At 48.9% G+C, this 24,911-nt stretch overlaps 8 protein-coding genes across 8 annotated transcripts; all 8 read right to left on the bottom strand.

Moving 5' to 3' along the window:
- Positions 1–679: 679 nt before the first annotated feature.
- Positions 680–3,658, bottom strand: TbgDal_XI12470 (T. brucei spp.-specific protein; the record flags this gene model as incomplete). Its single annotated transcript, XM_011782090.1, has 1 exon — positions 680–3,658. One exon carries the CDS (start codon positions 3,656–3,658, stop codon positions 680–682), a length of 2,979 nt encoding a protein of 992 aa, XP_011780392.1.
- A 437-nt stretch (positions 3,659–4,095) lies between these two features.
- TbgDal_XI12460 (hypothetical protein, unlikely) lies at positions 4,096–4,437 on the bottom strand (the record flags this gene model as incomplete). The annotated part of the gene is made up of 1 exon (XM_011782089.1): positions 4,096–4,437. One exon carries the CDS (start codon positions 4,435–4,437, stop codon positions 4,096–4,098), a length of 342 nt encoding a protein of 113 aa, XP_011780391.1.
- A 172-nt stretch (positions 4,438–4,609) lies between these two features.
- On the bottom strand, positions 4,610–5,119 carry TbgDal_XI12450 (hypothetical protein, conserved; the record flags this gene model as incomplete). The annotated part of the gene is made up of 1 exon (XM_011782088.1): positions 4,610–5,119. The coding sequence occupies one exon, from the start codon at positions 5,117–5,119 to the stop codon at positions 4,610–4,612; it is 510 nt and encodes a 169-aa protein (XP_011780390.1).
- Positions 5,120–5,709: 590 nt separating this feature from the next.
- On the bottom strand, positions 5,710–6,306 carry TbgDal_XI12440 (hypothetical protein, conserved; the record flags this gene model as incomplete). The annotated part of the gene is made up of 1 exon (XM_011782087.1): positions 5,710–6,306. The coding sequence occupies one exon, from the start codon at positions 6,304–6,306 to the stop codon at positions 5,710–5,712; it is 597 nt and encodes a 198-aa protein (XP_011780389.1).
- A 523-nt stretch (positions 6,307–6,829) lies between these two features.
- Positions 6,830–7,936, bottom strand: TbgDal_XI12430 (protein kinase, putative; the record flags this gene model as incomplete). Its single annotated transcript, XM_011782086.1, has 1 exon — positions 6,830–7,936. The coding sequence occupies one exon, from the start codon at positions 7,934–7,936 to the stop codon at positions 6,830–6,832; it is 1,107 nt and encodes a 368-aa protein (XP_011780388.1).
- A 239-nt stretch (positions 7,937–8,175) lies between these two features.
- On the bottom strand, positions 8,176–8,619 carry TbgDal_XI12420 (N-acetyltransferase, putative; the record flags this gene model as incomplete). Its single annotated transcript, XM_011782085.1, has 1 exon — positions 8,176–8,619. The coding sequence occupies one exon, from the start codon at positions 8,617–8,619 to the stop codon at positions 8,176–8,178; it is 444 nt and encodes a 147-aa protein (XP_011780387.1).
- A 183-nt stretch (positions 8,620–8,802) lies between these two features.
- TbgDal_XI12410 (hypothetical protein, conserved) lies at positions 8,803–12,585 on the bottom strand (the record flags this gene model as incomplete). The annotated part of the gene is made up of 1 exon (XM_011782084.1): positions 8,803–12,585. The coding sequence occupies one exon, from the start codon at positions 12,583–12,585 to the stop codon at positions 8,803–8,805; it is 3,783 nt and encodes a 1,260-aa protein (XP_011780386.1).
- Positions 12,586–12,737: 152 nt separating this feature from the next.
- On the bottom strand, positions 12,738–16,037 carry TbgDal_XI12400 (hypothetical protein, conserved; the record flags this gene model as incomplete). Its single annotated transcript, XM_011782083.1, has 1 exon — positions 12,738–16,037. The coding sequence occupies one exon, from the start codon at positions 16,035–16,037 to the stop codon at positions 12,738–12,740; it is 3,300 nt and encodes a 1,099-aa protein (XP_011780385.1).
- Positions 16,038–24,911: the final 8,874 nt, after the last annotated feature.

Here is a 24,911-nt window from a genome sequence, read left to right as displayed (position 1 = left end):
ACTACTTGATCTCTTCGTAGTAAACTCCACCGCAACATATAGGTCTTCCGCCTCCTAAGACAAGTTTTGAAACACAGAGCAGTACGGAAACGATCCGGGAACCTGGGGTATCTAATCGTTGTAGATCACTCCATCCTGACAGGTGTTTGGCGAAAGGGAAAGAAAAGGTACGCCTTGCGAAGGCAAAGACTTAAATTATGTGGAGCCCCTGCTGCCAAGGACATACAAATGCATACGCGCACACAGTCAACTGACTGTTGCGAAACACAAACGCGTCACTCTGAGGGTCTGGTCACGCAGCGTGAGTGGTACTCAAACGTTGAAGTGTCGAGAAAAGTAACATTGAATGCCAAAAAGATCGATTACAACGAGGGGAAATGAACAAGGAAAGATGTGTGCGAGCACCTTGCTCACAACTGCGGCGCACGATTGGGAACATAGGCGGCCAACCAGGTTTCAGCGCGAATAATGAAAGTGTTTTAAAAAAAAGAGAGGAGTTCTGCATTCAGTTCTTCCACAAAACGTACCGACAAAGCATGAACACACCTAAGCAGGGAGCAAAGCGATTTTATTGCTGTCGTTTTCTTCGTTATCCCCACACAGGCAAAAAAAAATAGATAAAAGGGGTTAGGGAAAAGGGGGGACAGTGAGAGAAAACGAAACAAATCACATTGCCACCTCACGCCTTTCTTGCTTTGAGAGGTGTCCCAGTGGTCGCAGACCGTCCCATCGTCGCTGTTCTTGAGGAATTAAAATTAGATACATCAGGCGGCACGGACCTTGCGGCCGAGTTGATCCTTGGGCTGCTTACTGCGCATTGGTATGGCGTGGCAAGGTTGAGTCGCAATGGTGTCACCTTTCCAGATGCCTTAGCGTGCGCGCCCAACCGGGGGGAAACAGGAATGTGCTTGGGAAACGATGACTTGCTCACTCCCCGATTAACTGAGTCGGCGACTGGGGCCTTTCTTAACGTTGAAGCCGGTGTGCCGCTCAGCATCTGCCGTCTTTGATGCACTGTGTACGAGGCCGCAACATGCTCCTGTCCACCCGGCGGCGCACTGCGCAGCGTCTGCCCCACCTCACGTGGTGTGGTCGGCTGCAAACGCGTCCTCCGCGTGTTCAAAACGGTGGTAGTAGCGTTTACAGTGGCAGCACTTGCAAGGGCAGTATTGTGTACAGCAGCAGGCGCACGCCGTTGCCGAGCCATGAGACTTGGATCCATGTTTGGCTTGTGCCTCCACGATTCGGCATTGCTGATAACGGGAATACAAATGTCGGCAATGGATGTCCATTGCTTCAGTCGGCTATCCACGGTTTCCCTATCAGCAAGAGTAAAGTGACAGTTTCTCATTACATAATTCAAAGAGACAAGCACGTCAACGAGAGCGAGTGCGATGTTCCGCTTCTTGCACTCATTGAGCTCCACCACGTTTGGGTCCTTCTCCAATATCAAGTCCAGCTCCCTGATGTACCGTTTCAATTGTATTTTAGAATCACAGGCATAGGAAAGAACTTGCAGGGCTACGCTCATCTGCCTCACAACTAAGGGAGCAGCAACAAAACACTTGGCTTTTAAAATCATCACCTGGGCGCTAAGGTGGTCAAGCGTACGTGCATGTAACTCCTCTTCACTTAGTTGAGAAATGGTAGACTTGTGGGGTCTCTTTGACCTCGAATTAAGATCGGTTAGTGCTCTCCGTGCTGAATTTGCCACTTTCTCGTTTGTCTCACACGAAAGATATTTTTCCCTCTTAACTCGTCCAAGGGTTCCTTCTCTCAGAGTCTCGGGGAGTCGAACGTCACCACCAGCACGTTTCACCGGCGTAAGGACGCCATTGATTTCCCCTGCCATTCTGGACATAGACATTTGTATCGCTTCAATCATGGTCCTTGCCTGCGCTGCCAGCCCCTGCAGCGTAAACTCGCCATCTGTGTATATGCTGTAGTCTGTTACCAGCGCCCTGATTGGCGGATCTGCAACATCATTCAAGTCGTCGGCAGCCCCCTTTCCTTTTGGAAAAGCGAAGTCCAACAAATGAGCGATTGTCCACTGCAGCGTATAAAGAGTTCTCTTAACTTCGTTTACATCATCCCCTCGCTCACGCTCCAACCTAGCCACCTCGGAACTCGAGCCGCTCTGTGCCGCGCTGCTCTTCGCGTTCACCAGAGCACTCTGTAGGCATAATGAAAATACGCCTCCTCCTATAGTAAATGGCTGTAGATGAGCCAGCTCCGTGTCCCCAGAGTCCGAACGGCATACGAAGCCCTCCGCCGTTCGTAAAATTGCAGCAGATTCGGTTAAATGGGGAGAGATGTCACCCCCTGGCCCAAGGGTTACAGAATCACCGTCAACCATCCAACACAGGTCCCAAACACAAGGCCCTGCGTGGGTGTCCGAAGGATTACTGAGAACCAACCACGCCTTGTTACTCCTTTGGCTTCCCTGTTGGAGCTGAAGCCGAAGTTGGTCGCACTCCTCGCGTAAGTCTGCAACCTCATCATTGAGCTGGCGTAGCTCGGCCTCCTTGGTAACGTTCACTGCCGCCATCTCGAACTCTTTGAAAGTAGATTCCCAATCAACGACTCTTGGCGATTGTTCTTGTTGCTCCTTTGCAGTTACCAAGACGAAGCGAAAGGCCATTCCACTCCCCAGCAAAATACGATCGTCATGCTGTAACTCTGTCTCGCATGATAAAAATTTTCCGTTAACGTACGTCATGCCGCACTCTGGGCGGATAAACACAGTTTCCCCTTCGTAACTAAGACTGCAGTGAGGTGAGAACACATTTCCAGGATTTTTCCCATCGCTACCACAACCCAATGGAAGTACAACAATATCGCTGTAACTCGCACTAGACCCATCCGCCACAATCCAACTAACACCACGCGACACAAGGTGGGCAAGCTTCTCTCCGACAACCAAACGGGGATTGAGATTGATTAAATACGGACCCTCCAACTGCGGACCCATACGATAGAACTCGTTTGTGAAGAGTGACCATCCCCTCACCTGTTTCAAAAGTGTATCAAAGTCTCTTTTTTTGTTAGACCCAAGGGTGCGAGTGAGACAAACATCCCGAAGTTTGTTGGCCATGGACAAACATCGGTCCACAAACGAAATATCTTCAGAAGCAAAGTAAAAGAAGATAGACCCCAGCTTTATCCCTTGCGCTGTTGTCACCATTTCTGCTGTTCGGAGAAAATCTTTGTCACCACTTCTCTCACTCCAAATCACCAGGGTCAGAGTGACTCTCAAAAAATCGAAGGAATCACTCGTGGGTTCTACCACGGAGGCGGTTATTGAACAACATCGGTACTGAGCGCCTTCATCTTCAATGATACTTACAATATCGGAATGGCGATCACACTGGTACTGAAGCAACTCGCACGAAGCTTCATCAATAAATGATACACCAAACTGCGTCCAGGCGCCAAGCGGACTCCCCCATGTATCCGCAAAACTCGTAAACAGCATCCTCAGTAGCTCCTCTCCATCCCCGCGATTATCTACTATAGCAAAGACCAGAGTGCCGCTCCCGATATTATTCAGGATATCGGACACGATCCCTTGCTCACTGCAGTATCTAACGTCACCAACGGCATCCAGATGATGAATGCTTTTCCCTGACGCTGCGAAATGAAAACTCGTAGCTGACATGCTCCAATAACTACTTGCATAAGGAAACGCGAAAGTAAAAAGTATGTCTCTGTAAAGGTGGATGGTCCCAAGGGAGCGCGGGGAAGTCTCAAACACACACACACAAACACAAACACGTGATCAGGGTTTCGTCTACCAAGAAGCGGGCTCACCGGCTGGGGTTTCAAATCGCCACAAATAGTGTATGAAAAAGGAAATAGATGGGAATAGTAGCACAAAGAAAAAAGACAGGGCAAGAAACACATCGAAGCAGCCACTGCAACCACTTTTCATCCGTATTGTGAGGTAAAGACAAAACACACGGAAGAGACTCCGAGAGCTGGCACCTCTTCCCGACCCCAAGCGTTGCATCTTGCTAACATCCACAGCTGCGTGGCATTCTCGCCCTCGTCAGGGAGGAGTAAAGACGAGTGGAGAAAGGAGGAAAAGGTCTTTCATCAATTCATTAGATCCAGATCACCGACACGGGCCACCTTCTCATCGATGAAGTCGACGAAGTTCTTACGCAGGAAATCTTTTAGAGCATCGCCGCTCAGGTCCTCACCTGCCGCCAGTAGCTCCTCCTCAGTGTCATACACCTGAGATTCGGATACACTTTCGTTTGAGCGTTCCTGACTTTCATTGTCGTCAACAACCACCTCACTCCATTTCTCAGCGACAATTTGCTTTCCCTCGCGCCTGTCCAAGGTGCATTCGTTTTTTATAGGCAATTGTTCCTCTTTAGACTTTGGCTTAAGAGCTTCCCCTTCACGCTCTCTCTTCCTTGGTGGCCCACCCATCGAACGAGCGAGATAAAAGCTATAGGGGAGGGTGGGGCATATGCAACACAAACTCACTTATTAGTTTACACCAACCAAACATGAGTCACTAAGGTGATAAATTAGTTCAACAGCATTAAACCATCATCAGTACCACGCAACTGAAGGCTGCGTCAGCGACACCCTTTCTTTCTTAATCGTTGTGCCCATGTGTGTACACAGTCTTGTCTCTCTGATACATTCGCTCGGCCTTCGAGGTGCCGGCAGGGTTAGTTGCAAAGCGATACGGTTTCCAGCGGGCCTTCGTCGTTATCTGGGGTCCCATGAGTCCAATGTTACAAAACAAACGCTTGACGGGGCGATGATGGTAGTTGCACAGCTGCAGTTTCTCCTCCATCATGTAACGCATAAGCACATAAACACCATCCTTCTCGATACGGTCAAATGGTTTAAAGCGCGCATCCCAAGGTTCCACGCGCTTAGAGGTACTAAACTCTACATAAGCGCGAAGACTGTCGGCAAGGGCACGATGCCTATCAAGAAGATATTCTTCGCGCCACTTCTGAGCCTTCTCGTGAAAACCTTGACCGACTTTCGGTCTTTTTTTGGGCTTAGCCCAGTACCTCTTCTGCGTGCAAACGCTTGAAAGCGCTATCGTACAGCCCGTTAAATCACTTGAACTGACGAATGCCCTGTGGAACATCGTCCTACAGAAACAACCACAGGGTTAAATACCTACAAACAAATACGGTAAAGGGACGGTACGCCAGGCGCTGATTTCCCCGTTGAGATTATCCGGGGTAAACATGCAGAAAGAAAAACAGTCAAAGAGTTTACGAGAGCAAGAAGAGCGGTTAAGGCCACGGACTAATCAGTCCTAGAGGGTGCCATCTGCTTAGGCCCTCCATTTCCCAATGCTACACCGCAACAGTTTATCCATGGACTACTTACAACCCACCGAACGCTAACTACGCAGCGCTGTGCGCCACCTACAGCACCACATCAAAACACCGTCAACCGGCACACCACAACGTAAACTCCTCCATGAATAAAGAAAAAAAAAGAGGACGCCATTGGTTGGATCCCTATTAAGCCAACACCAGACCTCAACAACACCCCAGTCCCCGGTATCTTTTATGTGACGCCGTTTCAAATTCGTTTTGCGGTACCGTCAGCACAACGGCCATACCACAGGGGGGTCACTATAAGAAATGAGGGTACGCACCAGTGAATACAGGCAAAGAACAACTATCTGGCAAAAAAAAAAAAAGAAGCCTCACACCTCCGCAGACACTACAAATTATCATCGTGGTTCGCTGCTTCGAGGCGCCGCTCAAGCTCAACGATTTCCTGTTTCATCCGCTCAATTTTCTTTCGAATTTTTTCAGAATCGCCGGTGGCACCAGTTACACCTGAGACTCCCCCCTCAATATCCTTATCCACTCGGTAATGCTGCATCGCCTTATCAATCCTGACTCTCTCAGCCTCTTTGAGTGCAATCTTGCGTTGGTATCGCTCACGCACAACCTCCTTTAACACATCCCATTCGGCCTTTTCCTCCATTTCTTCTTTGGTTGGGGCCAACGCAGCCCCCATTGGATCTTCGGGCAAGGGCATCCGGGAAAATAAATCATCAACTACGGTGTTCACCTTCTCAACGTGCGCAGCCTCGGCTTCCGGACTTTCAAAGTGGTCGAGCTCCCCATGTCGAAGAGAGCTCCCAGGGTTGTCTTCTGTTTGATCCCCGCAGCACCCTCCGGCCCTTAAGTCCTCCAGCAGAGCACCAGTAAATGTGTGCTGTGTGATCCCCATGCTAAAAATACGGGTGTAATTAAACATGGGCCGCTTCAAGCCGCGTGAGCCCAAAACAGATCGTCTCACACAACGCATTTCCAAAACTTTGCGCCTAAAAGGAAAAAAAGAGAGCCATGTATTTGTTAAGGTGAGGGGTAGAAAGGATTAACGAGCAGAGATAAGAAGGACGTCGCTGGTGGTGATGCAACGCGACTGTCGAGCCCGGATCCTTTCTCTAACAAGAAGATCGGAAGCACTGCGCCTGCGATAAAAAGCAGGGCTTTAAAAAGAAAAAAACTATTTCCGCCGAATGTCTTCTCGACCCGATTCATACAGTCTCTTCCCTGACCACAGAACCGGTGGGGAGAAGAAAGCATGTCGCAGCCGCTAGTGAAGAGACACTACAACGAAATATTGTTACCAACAGAACTGTGTCAACTCTCCAGGATAAAATAATAACAAGTTCAATGAAAGCTAAGAAGAACAAAATAAACCAACAATCTACTTAGAGATGTAAAACAAATAGTTGAGGAAAGGAAGTTTAAAAAAATAACATGAGGGATAATACATTGAATGTACCATCACTATATCACCAGAAAATGAAACAAGAAGATAAATATCACTCTAGGGACGAAATCGGGGGAAAACGCGCAGGGTCACTAACCCGCTGAAATAACTGATGACCATCTGTAGTTGTAATGCAGTATCCTTCCAGGGGATAAAGAACCCTGTACCACATCATACCCTCACTGCTCACCTCTTCTTCACTTACAAGAACCTGATCACCATACGAAACCTCGCCAACCCGCTCAGCAGCCAAGGAAGGAAGACTCCGGATATTGATGTTGGTCATTGGACGACACGAAAACAAGTAGTTTGATCCGCGAAGATGGGGCGGATGCCATGGACGCGCACTAAGTGTTTCCGTAAACAGTGGAAGAGCAAGCAGCTCACGCGCATTCGGCCGTTTCCTTCTACTCTTAGTCAGCATCTTCATTACCAAATCACCAAGCGGTTCGGAATATTCGTTGTGCACTCGGCAAGGGTGCACGGGCCGGGTGGTCCTATAGCTTTCATACATCTCCTCCACATTGGAAGCTGGGAACGGAAGTCTGTTGGTCATCAAACGGTAGAACGCTACACCCATGCTCCATACATCTGTTTTTCTTGTATATCCAAGGCCTTTTAGAACCTCTGGTGAAGTGTAAAGAGGGGTACCAAGCCTTGTGGAAGAGACCTCGTCCGTAAAGCGAAGAGCTTTGCTCATGCCGAAATCACCAATCTTCACAACTCCCGTAGAACGGTGTAGCATCAAGTTCTGCAATTTGATATCCCTATGTATAAGATGCTTAAGATGGATGTGATCCAGACCCAATAGCAGCTGCGCAAATATTGAAACAAGCTCCGATTCTGTCAGGGGAAAGGAGTAACTTAGGTAATCCTCCAAGTCCCCCCCATCACAGTATTCAAGTAGCATACAGCACCTGTTACCCATAGGTTCCAACCAAACACCAAAACAGTGCACAACATGGTCACATGTTGTGAGCAAGAGATTCTGTGCCTCGGACAACAGTGTGTCATTACTGCCAACAGTTTTTGAACACTTCAGCACGTACTCCATGCCATCGTTAGCATCCTTTACAAGGAATGCATCACCAAATCCCCCACTTCCAAGGTGCTTTACAACACTGTACCGATTTACGTCAAGTTGGCTCCCCCGGTGCATGAAAATGTTGATATCCTACGTAAACACACTGATGGTAAAGAGTGAGAAAGCAGAAGAATAGAAACAGCGCACAAGCACAGATATAATAGAACGAGCACACATGCGAAGGCAGGATGCAATGTTGACTTGCCGCTCTATAACCTGTCTCTCCCCATTACGTTTCATCAGTAACCCCCACCACTTTGCTGAAAGTAGATAAGTGAATACTCATGTTAAATCGAAAATGCAGACAAAAAAAACTACAAATCCAGCCTCATTTGTCTCTCATGTGCTCGAAACCCCAACTTTTCGTAGAACGGAAGCGACTTTTCAGAACTGTCGAGTATCACTTTGTAGCAACCTTTCGACCTAGATATTTCGCAAAGGTCCATGATAAGTGCCTTGCCAAGTCCAGCCCCTCTGTACGAGGGGTCTACAACGACATCTTCAATGTGTCCTACAGCCCTACCGCCACGAGTGAATTTCGGTTGAATCATTAGAGATGCTGACCCCACAATCCGTCCAGTTGGTTGGTGACAGAACACTTTAGTTACAATTCCAGCTCTCCTCCGCATGTCCGCGATGTTCGCGAGTTCGACCCCGCTCAACGGTGGTGCCTCAGTCAGATGCCCCAACAGCTCCAAGTGACTGGACAAGTCACTCTCCTCCAACACCCTAAGTTCCAGGTCCACTATATCGGTCATTGTATAGCTTCACAACTTTCGTCCTGATGCTAGCAAGAATAACCTCTAAGAACTACACATCAAAACAACAAACGAAAGCGCCTTCACAAAGAACATCATCTAACGAAATTTAAGTATAATAACAAAAATATTTAAGCACCTCATTCACATGATTTTTTAGTTACCTCCCATAACCATAAACTTCTACTGCGAAAAGACACTTTTAAAATCAGGTGTGGCCTTATAATTGCCGGCAATACTAGAAAAAGAAGAAGACTGAAAAACATGAGACGTAGCAGCGGAACCAAAGGGAGCAACTTGCGGACTCGAAACATGACCGGGCACACCAAAAACAGAAGGAGTCCCTACACCGCAATTAGCACCAAGGTTAGCACGCAACGACTTCACTCCACTCGGGTCAGAGCCGAATCCACATATTGTACCCAATTCACATCCACCGCTTGCCGGAGTCGTCCCAAAGACAGAGTTGGATACACACCCACCAGCACCTTGACCAAATGCGGGTGTTGTGCCTACAGTCACTCCTTGACCAAATGCAGGAGGCTTATCTGCAGCCGCACCTTGACCAAATGCGGGAGGCTTATCTGCAGTCGTACCTTGACCAAATGCGGGTGTTGTGCCTGCAGCCGCACCTTGACCAAATGCGGGAGTTGTGCCTGCAGCCGCACCTTGACCAAATGCTGAAGCTTTATTCGCAGCCGCACCTTGACCAAATGCGGGAGTTGTGCCTGCAGCCGCACCTTGACCAAATGCGGGAGTTGTGCCTGCAGCCGCACCTTGACCAAATGCGGGAGGCTTATCTGCAGTCACTCCTTGACCAAATACTGAAGCTTTATTCGCAGCCGTACCTTGACCAAATGCGGGTGTTCTGCCTGCAGCCGCACCTTGACCAAATGCGGGAGTTGTGCCTGCAGCCGCACCTTGACCAAATGCGGGAGTTGTGCCTGCAGCCGCACCTTGACCAAATGCTGGAGCTTTATTCGCAGCCGCACCTTGACCAAATGCGGGAGTTGTGCCTGCAGCCGCACCTTGACCAAATGCGGGAGTTGTGCCTGCAGCCGCACCTTGACCAAATGCGGGAGTTGTGCCTGCAGCCGCACCTTGACCAAATGCGGGAGTTGTATCTGCAGTCACTCCTTGACCAAATGCGGGAGTTGTGTCTGCAGTCACTCCTTGACCAAATGCAGGAGGTTTATCTGCAGTCGTACCTTGACCAAATGCGGGTGTTGTGCCTGCAGCCGCACCTTGACCAAATGCGGGAGTTGTGCCTGCAGCCGCACCTTGACCAAATGCGGGTGTTGTGCCTGCAGCCGTACCTTGACCAAATGCGGGAGTTGTGCCTGCAGTCACTCCTTGACCAAATGCTGAAGCTTTATTCGCAACCGCACCTTGACCAAATGCGGGAGTTGTGCCTGCAGTCACTCCTTGACCAAATGCTGAAGCTTTATTCGCAGCCGCACCTTGACCAAATGCGGGAGTTGTGCCTGCAGCCGCACCTTGACCAAATGCGGGAGTTGTGCCTGCAGCCGCACCTTGACCAAATGCGGGAGTTGTGCCTGCAGCCGCACCTTGACCAAATGCAGGAGGCTTATCTGCAGTCGTACCTTGACCAAATGCGGGTGTTGTGCCTGCAGCCGCACCTTGACCAAATGCGGGAGGCTTATCTGCAGTCACTCCTTGACCAAATGCGGGAGTTGTGCCTGCAGCCGCACCTTGACCAAATGCGGGAGTTGTGCCTGCAGTTACTCCTTGACCAAATGCTGAAGCTTTATTCGCAACCGCACCTTGACCAAATGCGGGAGTTGTGCCTGCAGCCGCACCTTGACCAAATGCGGGAGTTGTGCCTGCAGCCGCACCTTGACCAAATGCGGGAGGCTTATCTGCAGTCGTACCTTGACCAAATGCGGGAGTTGTGCCTGCAGCCGCACCTTGACCAAATGCGGGAGGCTTATCTGCAGTCGTACCTTGACCAAATGCGGGAGTTGTGCCTGCAGCCGCACCTTGACCAAATGCGGGAGGTTTATCTGCAGTCGCACCTTGACCAAATGCGGGTGTTGTGCCTGCAGTCGCACCTTGACCAAATGCGGGAGTTGTGCCTGCAGTCGCACCTTGACCAAATGCGGGAGCTTTATCTGCAGTCGCACCTTGACCAAATGCGGGAGTTGTGCCTGCAGTCGCACCTTGACCAAATGCGGGAGTTGTATCTGCAGTCGTACCTTGACCAAATGCGGGAGGCTTATCTGCAGTCACTCCTTGACCAAATGCGGGAGGCTTATCTGCAGTCACTCCTTGACCAAATGCGGGAGTTGTGCCTGCAGTCGTACCTTGACCAAATGCGGGAGGCTTATCTGCAGTCACTCCTTGACCAAATGCGGGAGGCTTATCTGCATTCACTCCTTGACCAAATGCGGGAGTTGTGCCTGCAGCCGCACCTTGACCAAATGCGGGAGCTTTATTCGCAGCCGCACCTTGACCAAATGCGAGAGTTGTGCCTGCATTCACTCCTTGACCAAATGCGGGAGGCTTATCTGCATTCACTCCTTGACCAAATGCGGGAGTTGTGCCTGCAGCCGCACCTTGACCAAATGCTGAAGCTTTATTCGCAGTCACTCCTTGACCAAATGCGGGAGGCTTATCTGCAGCCGCTCCTTGACCAAATGCGGGAGTTGTGCCTGCAGTCGTACCTTGACCAAATGCGGGAGGTTTATCTGCAGTCGCACCTTGGCCAAATGCTGAAGCTTTATTAGCAGTCACTCCTTGACCAAATGCGGGAGTTGTGCCTGCAGCCGTACCTTGACCAAATGCGGGAGTTGTGTCTGCATTCACTCCTTGACCAAATGCGGGAGGCTTATCTGCAGTCGCTCCTTGACCAAATGCGGGAGTTGTATCTGCAGTCGCACCTTGACCAAATGCGGGAGTTGTGTCTGCAGTCGCTCCTTGACCAAATGCAGGAGGCTTATCTGCAGTCGTACCTTGACCAAATGCGGGAGGCTTATCTGCAGTCGCACCTTGACCAAATGCGGGAGGCTTATCTGCATTCACTACTTGACCAAATGCGGGAGGCTTATCTGCAGTCACTCCTTGACCAAATGCGGGAGGCTTATCTGCAGTCGCACCTTGACCAAATGCGGGAGGCTTATCTGCATTCACTCCTTGACCAAATGCGGGAGGCTTATCTGCAGTCACTCCTTGACCAAATGCGGGAGGCTTATCTGCAGTCGCACCTTGACCAAATGCGGGAGGCTTATCTGCATTCACTCCTTGACCAAATGCGGGAGGCTTTTCTGCATTCACTCCTTGACCAAATGCGGGAGGCTTATCTTCAGTAATTGCTTGACCAAATGCAGGAGACCTGTCTGCAGTAGTTAGCCGAGATGTCAAAATTTCTTTTTGTGACACCAGTGATCTACTTGTTTCGTGTCTTGCTTGCGGGTTAGCTTTTCCCTCTTTCTCGCCACCCGCTTTTACCTGTGGCGCTGCGCAATGATTACTGTTTAATTTCTTATCTTTTGTGCTGTTTTCGTTTTTCTCTGTCTCCACAGTTGCGGGTGGATAACTGCTATATTTCTCTCTGGAAAATATAGGTGCGTAACCGATTGCATGGGTATTAAGTTTAACAGTTTCCTTATTGGCTAGGCGGTTGAATCCTCTCGTAACATTGGAACTCAGTTCGTTGCAACAACGCAGGAGTGATGTTGTGGCAAAAACTATATCGGTTGGAGTTCTGACAACATTATCTCTTCTGGCACCACGGTGGAAGTCCCTAAACTCCCTCAGGTGTGGCTCTTGAAATTCTGTGATGATGTCTCCAAGAGTCGGTATGTCTTCAGTAAGCAGACGGCGAATTCCAACTCGAAGTTCTTTTACCTGTCGACATAAATTGAGAATGCCAGCTCCGTCACAGATGCACGATTCTGCATGAAGTTCTTCACAAATGGCGTCACAGGAACGGGGGTCCAGGGACATCTACACCTTTTATCTGTTACACGAACTGCAGGTAGAGTAAGTGATTATTTGGAAGGAGCAGAAAGGTCATCACGCAACAAACCCACAAACAATTTATATCACCAGCGCTTGCAACAGAAGGTGATTAGCATCAAAGTAACACTTCAATAAATTCAATAGGGTTTAGTGAAAGCATTCTCCAAATGAGCCCACATTATTTTATCACCGGACTTATTTCTACCCCTATAATTCTCCTTTACTTCCCTACCACTTTGGATTGCCCTTCCGCACTTACAGCAATCACGGCCACCAACACAGGAAACCATTTGATTCAACTCCTCCTTCAAGGCTGACAACACCTTTTCCTTCGCGTCATTCATCATCCTCTCAAAAGCAGAAAAAAGGGGAGAGAGGCCCGTAACGTTCAGAGCCTCATCAAGAGAATTGCTCTGGTATCCACTCAAATCATCAGCCACACAAGCAACTCCCCCACCAACACTATCATGTAAAATATTAGCCTGAACTGTGGAGCGACAACTGGAAGAAGCAGAATTAGTCACAGAACTTTCACCATCTAAACAAATGGAAACAACACCCCCTCGACAATTCGCATCTCCACTGCTCTGTGTACCAAATACACTCTTAAATGGCGTTGCTGCAGGTGGTTTCGCATCTCCACTGCTCTGTGTACCAAACACACTCTTAAATGGCGTTGCTGCAGGTGGTTTCGCATCTCCACTGCTCTGTGTACCAAATACACTCTTAAATGGTGTTGCTGCAGGTGGTTTCGCATCTCCACTGCTCTGTGTATCAAATACACTCTTAAATGGTGTTGCTGCAGGTGGTTTCGCATCTCCACTGCTCTGTGTACCAAACACACTCTTAAATGGTGTTGCTGCAGGTGGTTTCGCATCTCCACTGCTCTGTGTACCAAATACACTCTTAAATGGTGTTGCTGCAGGTGGTTTCGCATCTCCATTGCTCTGTGTATCAAATACACTCTTAAATGGTGTTGCTGCAGGTGGTTTCGCATCTCCACTGCTCTGTGTACCAAACACACTCTTAAATGGCGTTGCTGCAGGTGGTTTCGCATCTCCACTGCTCTGTGTACCAAATACACTCTTAAATGGTGTTGCTGCAGGTGGTTTCGCATCTCCACTGCTCTGTGTACCAAATACACTCTTAAATGGTGTTGCTGCAGGTGGTTTCGCATCTCCACTGCTCTGTGTACCAAACACACTCTTAAATGGTGTTGCTGCAGGTGGTTTCGCATCTCCACTGCTCTGTGTACCAAACACACTCTTAAATGGCGTTGCTGCAGGTGGTTTCGCATCTCCACTGCTCTGTGTACCAAACACACTCTTAAATGGTGTTGCTGCAGGTGGTTTCGCATCTCCACTGCTCTGTGTATCAAATACACTCTTAAATGGTGTTGCTGCAGGTGGTTTCGCATCTCCACTGCTCTGTGTACCAAATACACTCTTAAATGGTGTTGCTGCAGGTGGTTTCGCATCTCCACTGCTCTGTGTACCAAACACACTCTTAAATGATGTTGCTGCAGGTGGTTTCGCATCTCCACTGCTCTGTGTACCAAACACACTCTTAAATGGTGTTGCTGCGGGTTGTACTGGTATTTGTGCGCCAGTGGTAGCTTGCTCCTTAACGTTCTCGCTGGCCTTTGAAATAGTCTTCGATGCATCCTCCTTCGGCAACGCGGAGCATCCGTATTCACCGTCAACAGGACTCAACACAAACGTTCTCTTGCAGCCACAAGGCCAGCAATCGCTTCGCACCTCTGTTTTCCCCCGCAAATGATCACCAGAAAGTGGCTTCACCTTTCCACAGGTAGAGCATTTCCATACAGAGGAGCAGTCTGCTGATAAGCTTGGGGTTGAGCACTGGAGTACGGGAGCAGGGAAAAGAAACTGGTGCTCGTCACCGGTTGAAGGAACGACAGGAGCACGAAATCCTCCAACTATTGTTGCGTTCCCGACGCCTTTTGGTTGATGCGTATCATCGACAGTGCTAGCTGCAGGGACGTTGTTATTACTATCGTCATCCGAGAGCCTGCTTTGCAACTTGAATGTCGCCTTCTTTCCACAGGGCCAACAATCAGAACGGACCTCCATCTTGCCTCGAAGATGATCACCCCGAAGATCCTTCACCTTACCACATCGGGTGCACACCCATGCATCTTTTCCACCATTGTGACTGTCTGCTTTAAAAGAGTCAATCGGCACGTCACCCACCGCAGAGTGAGCTATTTCAGACATGATTCCAGCACGAGTTTGCTTAATAAAAAAGCCATTAATGGAATCACTCTTAAATGGTGTTGCTGCAGGTGGTTTCGCATCTCCACTGCTCTGTGTACCAAACACACTCTTAAATGGCGTTGCTGCAGGTGGTTTCGCATCTCCACTGCTCTGTGTACCAAACACACTCTTAAATGGTGTTGCTGCAGGTGGTTTCGCATCTCCACTGCTCTGTGTACCAAACACACTCTTAAATGGTGTTGCTGCAGGTGGTTTCGCATCTCCACTGCTCTGTGTACCAAACACACTCTTAAATGGCGTTGCTGCAGGTGGTTTCGCATCTCCACTGCTCTGTGTACCAAATACACTCTTAAATGGTGTTGCTGCAGGAGGTTTCGCATCTCCACTGCTCTGTGTACCAAACACACTCTTAAATGGTGTTGCTGCAGGTGGTTTCGCATCTCCACTGCTCTGTGTACCAAATACACTCTTAAATGGTGTTGCTGCAGGTGGTTTCGCATCTCCACTGCTCTGTGTACCAAACACACTCTTAAATGGTGTTGCTGCGGGTTGTACTGGTATTTGTGCGCCAGTGGTAGCTTGCTCCTTAACGTTCTCGCTGGCCTTTGAAATAGTCTTCGATGCATCCTCCTTCGGCAACGCGGAGCATCCGTATTCACCGTCAACAGGACTCAACACAAACGTTCTCTTGCAGCCACAAGGCCAGCAATCGCTTCGCACCTCTGTTTTCCCCCGCAAATGATCACCAGAAAGTGGCTTCACCTTTCCACAGGTAGAGCATTTCCATACAGAGGAGCAGTCTGCTGATAAGCTTGGGGTTGAGCACTGGAGTACGGGAGCAGGGAAAAGAAACTGGTGCTCGTCACCGGTTGAAGGAACGACAGGAGCACGAAATCCTCCAACTATTGTTGCGTTCCCGACGCCTTTTGGTTGATGCGTATCATCGACAGTGCTAGCTGCAGGGACGTTGTTATTACTATCGTCATCCGAGAGCCTGCTTTGCAACTTGAATGTCGCCTTCTTTCCACAGGGCCAACAATCAGAACGGACCTCCATCTTGCCTCGAAGATGATCACCCCGAAGATCCTTCACCTTACCACATCGGGTGCACACCCATGCATCTTTTCCACCATTGTGACTGTCTGCTTTAAAAGAGTCAATCGGCACGTCACCCACCGCAGAGTGAGCTATTTCAGACATGATTGCAGCACGAGTTTGCTTAGTATCAACGCTGTTAACGAAATCACAGAAATCCAACGGCGGCGCTTTGGCCTCTACACTCTGCTGCTTCCACTAGTATACTCTCTAGTGGTGATGCCGGTATTTTGTCGTCTATTGTTTGATTGTGCTTGGTTGTAGGCGTCTTTTGTTCGGTGCGGCTGCTGTCGTCTTTGGCTCTTCTCTTTCTTTTTTTTATACGTGTATATTTATATATGAGAAATGGAAAGGTTAAAAAATTGTTAATAATGAAAAGTGCAAGTTCTCATGGCTTAACTTTGGTACTTTATTAGCCTAAGGATTATTGTGTTCTTTGCTGCTGTTATTGTGTGTGGGTTCTTGCACTTGTACCTGCTCCATTATCTACCGTCCCTCTGATTGTTCTTCAACTATATTTCGTACACTGAGTCGGGTGGTCAGGATTTGTCGGAGCCGACTGTAAGCCAGGCACTCCCGCATCCGCGCCCGTTGAGTTCTCTGTCGAAAAGAGCACAGCTCCTCGTGTAGTCGTTGTGCAATATTGGCAAGTTCTTTATCATACAATGCACGTCCTCCAACATCTTCACGCGTAGAAGTGTTGTTCCAAATTGCCTGCGGTTGGTGGGCCTCGGTGACAGCTGGCTTTCTTCCGTATATTGGGAATCTCCCTTCGCTTGCGGTGGCTGTTGGACGAGGCTGTGCAGCGCATTTTTGTGCAGCAGTCGGTCTACTTACACTGTTAGACCTCTTTTTACTCACAGTGGAGCGGTGAGGCATTGCTCTTCATATTTTTTTTTTAAATAGAAAAGTAACAGGTCGCTTTCGTGGTTCTCATCGCAAAGAAAGTAAGCATGGGCAAGTGAATGCTATTTGGTTAAACGCAGTAGCGACATTGCGTACGTACAGAACCATGTACGGATGCATATGGTCGCATCTCCGCCAAACTCGTTATTTAACCCAAATCTCTGGAGAGGAAGAACAGCTACCCAGGTATTTCGGGTCAAAAGCAAAAAAGAACGTTAGAGACATCAAGCTGTGTGGAGAGGAACCCCATACGAATGCAGTAATACACCCCGCGTTGCAAGAAAGCATTCACATACTTGACGAGTCTGCATCCCTTAGTTTCTCAATAAAACCGCGCACATGTGCAAAAGACAGTAAACCCTAGCGTACCCACTACATTGGCCGGACAAAATCTGTGCCACCTTGGTGAGAGCGAACGGTTACAATCCCTTCTCCACTTGCTCCTCACGCGCTGGAACGAAGAGTACAAAATACATCCCAATAAGGTTGAACAGAGGTAGCACACAACTAGATGCACCGAACCACCCAGTGGTAAGCATGTCAAAACAACAGGAGACGTAAAGGGAGGGATCGCTGAATACACTCAAACAAAATTTTTAACATTCGGTAAGGCCTACGCAACGGTATTTAGCTACTAACAAAACGAGAGAAATATAATGCTTGATAACAACGACGGCGTCCAGCATCTATATTACACAGATACCGACCTCCACAATTACCAACACTTTCACGTCAGCAACTACCACAACAATGGTCATTCATAAAAACGCAGCCACCTAGGTATGTATGGATGTGACCCAGTGCACGGACAAAAAAACACGTGTCAAGTCAATAATGGCACTTGCCGAAAATATTTAAAGTAGAAGTCTTCCAACGCAAAACAGATAAAAATAAACGCTTGTTCGATGGAGCCGCAGGTGGGCCGCGTTATTTTTAATGTTAAAAAATGGAGGTAGAGATGCCCCTTTAGAAATAAGTTAAGGGCCACGCCCGACACCGCAGCTCAGAACATCTTGCACAGAAAAGTGTAGTTTTTCTTTTAAAGACCAAGAACACGCATGTTATTATGCAGTTGCATATATTGGAGTCCAATGTTCGCGCACTGTCAACGCCATGTAGATGCGTGGCAGTCAGTGAACGTTAACTATACGGGCATGCGGTTGTGCACCTTTACAAACACACGTGCAAGATATCCGCTGAACGAAACGTGAGGAGCACATTCGTTGGATCCATTTTGTCAACGTACCATCTCAGTTTGTAAGCCCTCCCATCGCATAGAATGCTGAAAATGGGTAGAAGTAAAAAAGAAAAAAAATGACCACCGGAGGTAATTTCATTCGCGCGGTGGGTTCACGATGGATAATTTTTTTTAATGATGACAACAGCAGAAACACACCTGGAGATAACTTCGCAAGAAAAATTCAGGTTGCTGACAATATTTCAGGAGGGATAACATCCGTAAACCAGGGAACAGTGCCCCTTACTATGAGATCAATCCATCTCAAAAAAAAAAAAACATGTCGTACACAGTAATAAGCCACGCTACCTTCTCTCACGAAACATCATGAAAAACTTAATGTTTTTTCAATGATGACACTCGGTAACTAATAAAAGAACCGAACAACCATGCCTTGATGTTGAAGCAAACAGCAATTATTTTTTTTTTTGTAACGGTACGGTGCGACACGCGGGTAATAACTAAAAGAGGAAATGCTGACAGTTGGAAAGTGTAAAAGACCACTTGAAGTTTATGGTAGAAGCTAAGGTATGTGAATTTCATCTGTGTCAAAGAAATCACAAGACGTACGCCGCTTATTCATTCAAAAGAAGAAGCGCTCCAGTGCACACAAAACTGGGTGACAAGGGTGCAACATTGCACTCTTGGAAAAAAAAAAACGACAAAACGGTTACGGAGTCGCCGTTTGGCTGGTGGAAGGCAAATCCCGTCCAACGGAGGGTCAGTGTCTCCACCCGACCTGACGCAAGACCTGTCAGGGAAAATTACAAAAAAAAAAGAAAAAAGGAACCCCGGTTGCTACAAAAGAACGATATGCAGACATTCTACGTGCAATGGGGGTTTGTAATATTTGAAAAACTCTCCCATACCTCCTCCAAGAATTATGACCATGTATTCGAATCGCGGAAACACCTCCGGACAAAGGCAGTAGGGATGCCGCCTCATCACACACATATATGCACGCACCGCGTCAGCCACTTTGATGTGCATTGTTTACTCCAGGTACGCACCTTAGCTGAAACCAATGCGTACAGTGCGATATGGACCAGCAAAGAGGAGAAACCCTGCTCCCTACAGCAACCCCTCTGAGGTCACATTAAGAAAGCATCACGGGACACCACGCATTAGCACACGAGCAAGCACTCGTTGGGTATTAAAGAACAAAATCATACCTGTTGTCCAGTTGCATTACTTTTCTTAGACGCCACCGAAAGCGAAAAGCATCTGCCTTCACAAAGCACAGCATTGCAAAACAAAAAAACCACAGTTCATCTCCTTCCCTGCGTGTTAGGTAATATTATAAGTGATTATGAGCATTGGTACCAAGTCTGTAAATGGGTTTTGCTCTCAGCATCCTTTTTGCCTCTCTTCAAGCAACTGTAAGTTCGAATGTTTATTAAAGAGCGTGGGACCAAAAATAAGATGAAGAGATCTCGGTGCCACAAAAGCAAATTGCTTCGACGCAAATTTATGCTAAAACCGCTCCTTAAACAATATTTCAACACTTCAGGTGCACTACCTCTAGATTTGTAGCTGCAAAGCGAAAAGGGGGAAAAGGCAGATGATTTATTTCCCTTATCCATTCCGTCATAGATAAAACATCCAGTACAACGCCACGAAGGATAATGAATGAGCCGTTCCCACGAGATGCAGCACATGCACAATTAAATATCATAACTTTTCCAACTGAAAATCCCGTCGCTCTTTTCCGTCAAAATGGGCTTAAACCGCATCATGACCCACCGCTCTCAGGAGCAACATCACATAAGCCATCGCCCTATCTACCACCCCTTCTGCAGCAAGTGCAGCATCAGCGGGGAAATTTAGTACAGCAAACGCAGACACATCAGTACAAAATACATAAGGCATATAAACAAAAATCACACATGATTCGCATCGGCTGAGTTTCAATTGTGGTGGCAGGCATCACTTAAACACATTCAACCACTTATTTATTTCAGAAGAGTTACCGCCCTTCTCCAATAACCCTCATACGCCATGAAGCGCTAAAAGCACCCGAGTACTTCTGGTGCCCGGAAAATACATATTCCCTACCGCAAACTAAGCAAAATAAACGCAAGACTGACTTGATCAACTCACCCAAAAGGGGGTAAGGCGTTAGCCATACGCTCCGGTTCACCAGAACTCCCGAATACTATGGGGATGCGATGAATTAAAATTTTGTGGATCACTATCATCACACCACCTGAACATTCATGACAGCAACATCAACACAATAAGCACTTTCTTTAATCGTGCATATCGAAGCAAAATAGTATACTCACTCATCCTTTACAGTTGAAACGATGGACGTCCGCCAGGCGCACGGCTCCCTGCCTTTACGTTTTATGCGGTCAACACTCAACTTTAAATGTTTGGTCACTTTGTTGAAACAGTGGTGCCTTCCACCAGGTTCCGCAACAAATGCACTCTCCTTCATGTCCTTATATTCGTATTTAAAGTAAACAGAGCCTCAAACACCGCACCGTCCTTCATTCGAATGGTAACACTGCTCGCATGGCGGAACGTGTGAAACTACAGGTAACGTAGCAGGAACCTCATAGTTTGTGCACCGCGCCCATGTGCAACCCCGCTTGTCGAAGACCTCTGAATTCTACTAATTCTCTTCGCTCCTTCATGTGAGACAACCCTCATCCCCACCCATCCCCTGCATCAGTGCAGAATACACCTAGAAGCACGGACCACAGCGGCAGTATCCCGGTTAGCGTGATACTCCACGGTACGTCGGCGCGCGTTTATACGCCACCCGGGAAAAGAGACGGCGGCTCAAGTGAAAACGGCGCATCATCCCGTTTTGAGTCACCTCAATCTTAGTGGACGCCACAAAGCTTGCCGGGCCGGGAACGCCGCTTGGCTCCGGCCTCCCCCGAAAGCACGAGGCAGTGAATACCCCCGTCACATTCAAGCGGCCCAAATCGCCAAGGAGTATTGCGCTATTAATGTCAAGACCCCCCCCCCCTTGCAGCGGGCTTAGACACCGCAACTGCCAACCCTTAGGGCCGCGACGAGATACCGCACCACTGCATAAAGGCGGCAGTGCAGTGGAGCCGGGCTCCCAGGCGTCCTTCATTCGCAGAAGACCCGCAGCTTGTTCCACTGAAATCTCTGTCCCCCATCAAATGTAAGATCATGGCGGCAAGACAACAGTCGAGAACGAAACTGTGAGCTCCCACTTTGGAGAGGCGTGAGGATGCTTCAGGTTTTTCTGGGGCTGCGACACCTCCCTCGCCTTCCTGCCACACACACACGTACAACAAATTTGCAAAGTAGCAATCGGTGGGCACGGATCGATATATATTGGTGCCGCGCGCACGTTGCCTGTCCACAGCCCTTCCTCCAACTTACAAGCATCCGACTTCTGGCGGAACGACGATGCGCCCGACTACAACGGTTCAAACGAGACCCCAAGTGCTGCGGCGAGCCTTCCTTAACACCCGGTCGTCCTTGAGAGCAGGTGCTTCCATCCTGATTTGACTTCAAGAGTCATCGAGCCTGCTTTCCACATTGCACAACCTCAGCAAGAGAGACGGCGTGACTCCACAGCCCCACGAGGGAGATTTTATTTTTCATGAGCAACCGCTCTGAAGAATTGAAAAAGGAACTTCAAAACAGGTGCGGTTGGTGCTCGTTTTCCTTTGCAAGAATATATTTTTTTTTTTTGGAATTTTCTTCGTGCCTTCGTGGGAGTTTCCCCCCACTGGCGCGGCCATCAGCCATCACCGTAGAGCCCTGAGATGCTATCGGTCTGGCGACTGTGGCAGAGTCTCCCTTTTTCATTCATCCTAACACACCCTCTATAATTTTTGTTGTAGCTCCGCAGTTGAACGGAACAAAGCAGATGGGGCGAGAAGCCCCCACACCCTGGCCTCTCCAAAAGATGTCAATTAGCAATCCTTTTGTTTTGATTTTTGTTATTCGTTTATTATTCTCTCTCCCTCTTTCTGTTTCTGTTGCTTGTTGACTGCATACCCCCTCTGTCTCTGAGGGTGTCTGGACTATTCCTGCGTCCGGTGCTTTTCCTGCTAGCTCCACACTCGGCAATAAGGGGGGAAGTTGCAGAAGGGAGAGTGGGTTGTATGACTGTTACATTAGGGGAGGACTTCACCTGCGGCCGGCTCCGTTCAACCGCAATGAGAAACTCCGCCAGCCTTTTAGAGAAACATACATCCTGCACACACTCACCTTCTACCGCAAACCTGACACGTAACTCCTTCAAACCGGGACAGCTCATCAAGTGCAGCGACGTTTCTTCGCAGTCGCCGCGTTGGCTGGTAACAGCGCGCTCTACCTTCATACCGTGCATCTTCTTTCGATGGAGGGTGAGGCCAGTTTTGCTAGCACACTGCCTTCCGCATGTCGGGCACACCAACATGGATGTGTTTGTATGCGGGGAATCAGTGGCACACAATTTTGTGCTTTTGCTGCATTTAAGCTCGACTCCCTCACCTTTATGGAAAGCCTTACAGTGTCGGATGAGGGAGTCCCTGCAACTGAGCACTTTTTGGCACACACCACACTGCACCTCGCCCTTCCACGGGGCGTCAACGTTTCCCTCACGGGCACGCTTACGAGGGAATTGCACCACCACCACGGTACCATCCTCCGTCACTGTGCTCTTATGTTTGAATTTCTTGTGTAGTGACAGGGAAGAACGTGTACCGAAGCTCGCCTCGCACAGGTCACATTGAAACGGCAGCTTCCGTGTATCCTGAGAGGCTGGCGCTGCTGGGGCTCTACCATCTCCTTGCAATGAGTCCTCGTTCTCTCGCTCCCTTTTCACGCGGCAACTACCGCTGCCTATGCCATGTATTGTTCTAAGGTGGTGTAATAGTCGGCCTGGCACTGCGAATTTGGAGGCACAGAGGGTACAATGAAGCACCTGCGGTCTCATCGGGACTCATGTGCTCGATGGTAGAGGAACGATCGCCACCACTGGAGGGGGCTTCGGGGGGATGTCTACTGCAGGTGTTGCATCGCCGTATTTGATCCTCCGGAGGGCATCAGCTCGCACAAAGCCATGTTTGTTTACCATATGCGTTACAGCACTCGAGCGGCATTGGTATGTGGCATCACATTCCGTACATTTGGTCGGTTCGGAGGTTCTCTGAAGAGTGCGTGTCGCAACAGTTGGGGCTGTTTGTATTTTTGGCCCTATCGCTGCATGTTGCGGGTTGCACCATCGGCACTGTGGAGGCACACTCGGGTTGATCTTTCACAACATCCATCCATAGTGTCTTGAAGATCCAACCCGAAAGCGTGCCAGTGCCGTTTCTTCTTCCCTCGTCAGTTCTTCTTTATGTTTCGTTGGAAAGTGGTTGCCCGTGATACCAAACCTATGAGTGTTCTCATGGACTTCTTCCGACCTAAGCACTCGCTTCGCATAAGCAATGATGTCGGGGATCCATGTGTCTCGCAACTGTGGTAAATCTGCGGCCTTTTTGGCCATTTCATCACAAACCTCATTCCGTTTCACGCCACAATGGCCAAACACAAATTGCAGTCGGATACGTATCTTCCTTCTCTGAACTTGAAGCAGAAGCCTCCATAGTCGTCTTAGAATTGGGTCCGTTACGGCTAGGGGGCCTGTCTGCAGTGCTGTTAACATTGACAGCGAGTCAGAGAAGATGGACAACCTGCTCGGTGTGGTTCTGTATGCCGGAAGCCATTTCAGCAGCCGTTGCATCCTATCTCTAATGCTACGCATTCCGCTCTGTAACTGCATGAGAGTTCCCCTGCTACAGTTTTGGGTGCGCAAATCAGCGTGTTGTTTCTATAGAGCAGGGCAGCTGCTCCGGACATCTCACCGAGGGACACGGATCCATCAGTCCACAATTCGTAGTGCTCTCGCCGCGGTGGCTCCTTCCCCCTCCGTGCAAAATGCCGTTCAATCCACTTTTCGGAAGCCTCCCTTTTGACATCGTCAGGGTCATCAGCGCACACAGGCTTTATCTGCGTGTGAAATAGCGGTCGGCAGCTGTGGCGGAGCGTCGATGTCTCTAGTGGGTGCTCGCGTGGCTCAATGCGGAGGTGGGGATAAGACCGCATGATGCGGGAATGTAAGACTCTGACTGGGTGTTTGCTGTGGTATACTTCTTCAGCACTGCGCCGCAAACATCCGCCTCGTGACTCACACATCAGCATGAATTTCATGCTGCGCACAAGAGTGGTCGTCTTCAGTGACAGGAGGTTTGCTTTTAGCAGAGAGTCCTCTTTGCGCGTCCCATGCGGTATGCCGGCTATGATGCGACTGGCTTTGCGTTGTGCTGATGCAAGGAGGTCGCGACTTCGTTCCGAAGCGTCCCAGTACCATACCTCAATGCCATACATGGTGTGTGCCTGTACGAGTGCTAGATAAAAAGCTCTCAGTACTTGTCGTCTTGACCCCCATGTAGAAGCTGAGATGGCTGCTATCTGCAGTAGTCGGAAGTCCATATTGCGTCTCGTTTCGGCCGCATGTGTTGCCATCCCCTGCAGACACTGGAATGTTACTCCTAGAAGCTTCGGTGTCCTGTCAGCTCCTATTCTTTCGCCGTCCAGTTGCAATGTTAGGGAGTGGCGCTCTATACACCCGAAGAGTGTGCACTTCGTTTTCGCTACGTTGACAGACATGAAGTACTCTTGTGACCACTGTAACACCACGTTGAGGCCGCATTGTAGTGTGTGGTTGATGACATCCCTCTCTGTGTGCCTCGCGAGTAGCGTCAGGTCGTCTGCAAAGAATCCGTGCTGCAGTAACGGCACTTCTGCAAGGCGTTGGCTCAACGAGTTCATGACAATAATGAACATGACTGGGCCAAGGACAGTTCCTTGTGGCA

Source organism: Trypanosoma brucei, chromosome 11 (assembly GCF_000210295.1).
Source record: "Trypanosoma brucei gambiense DAL972 chromosome 11, complete sequence".
Classification (NCBI taxonomy): domain Eukaryota; phylum Euglenozoa; class Kinetoplastea; order Trypanosomatida; family Trypanosomatidae; genus Trypanosoma; species Trypanosoma brucei.
Note: the sequence above shows the minus strand (reverse complement) of the source record. Positions and strands in the feature narration are given on the sequence as shown.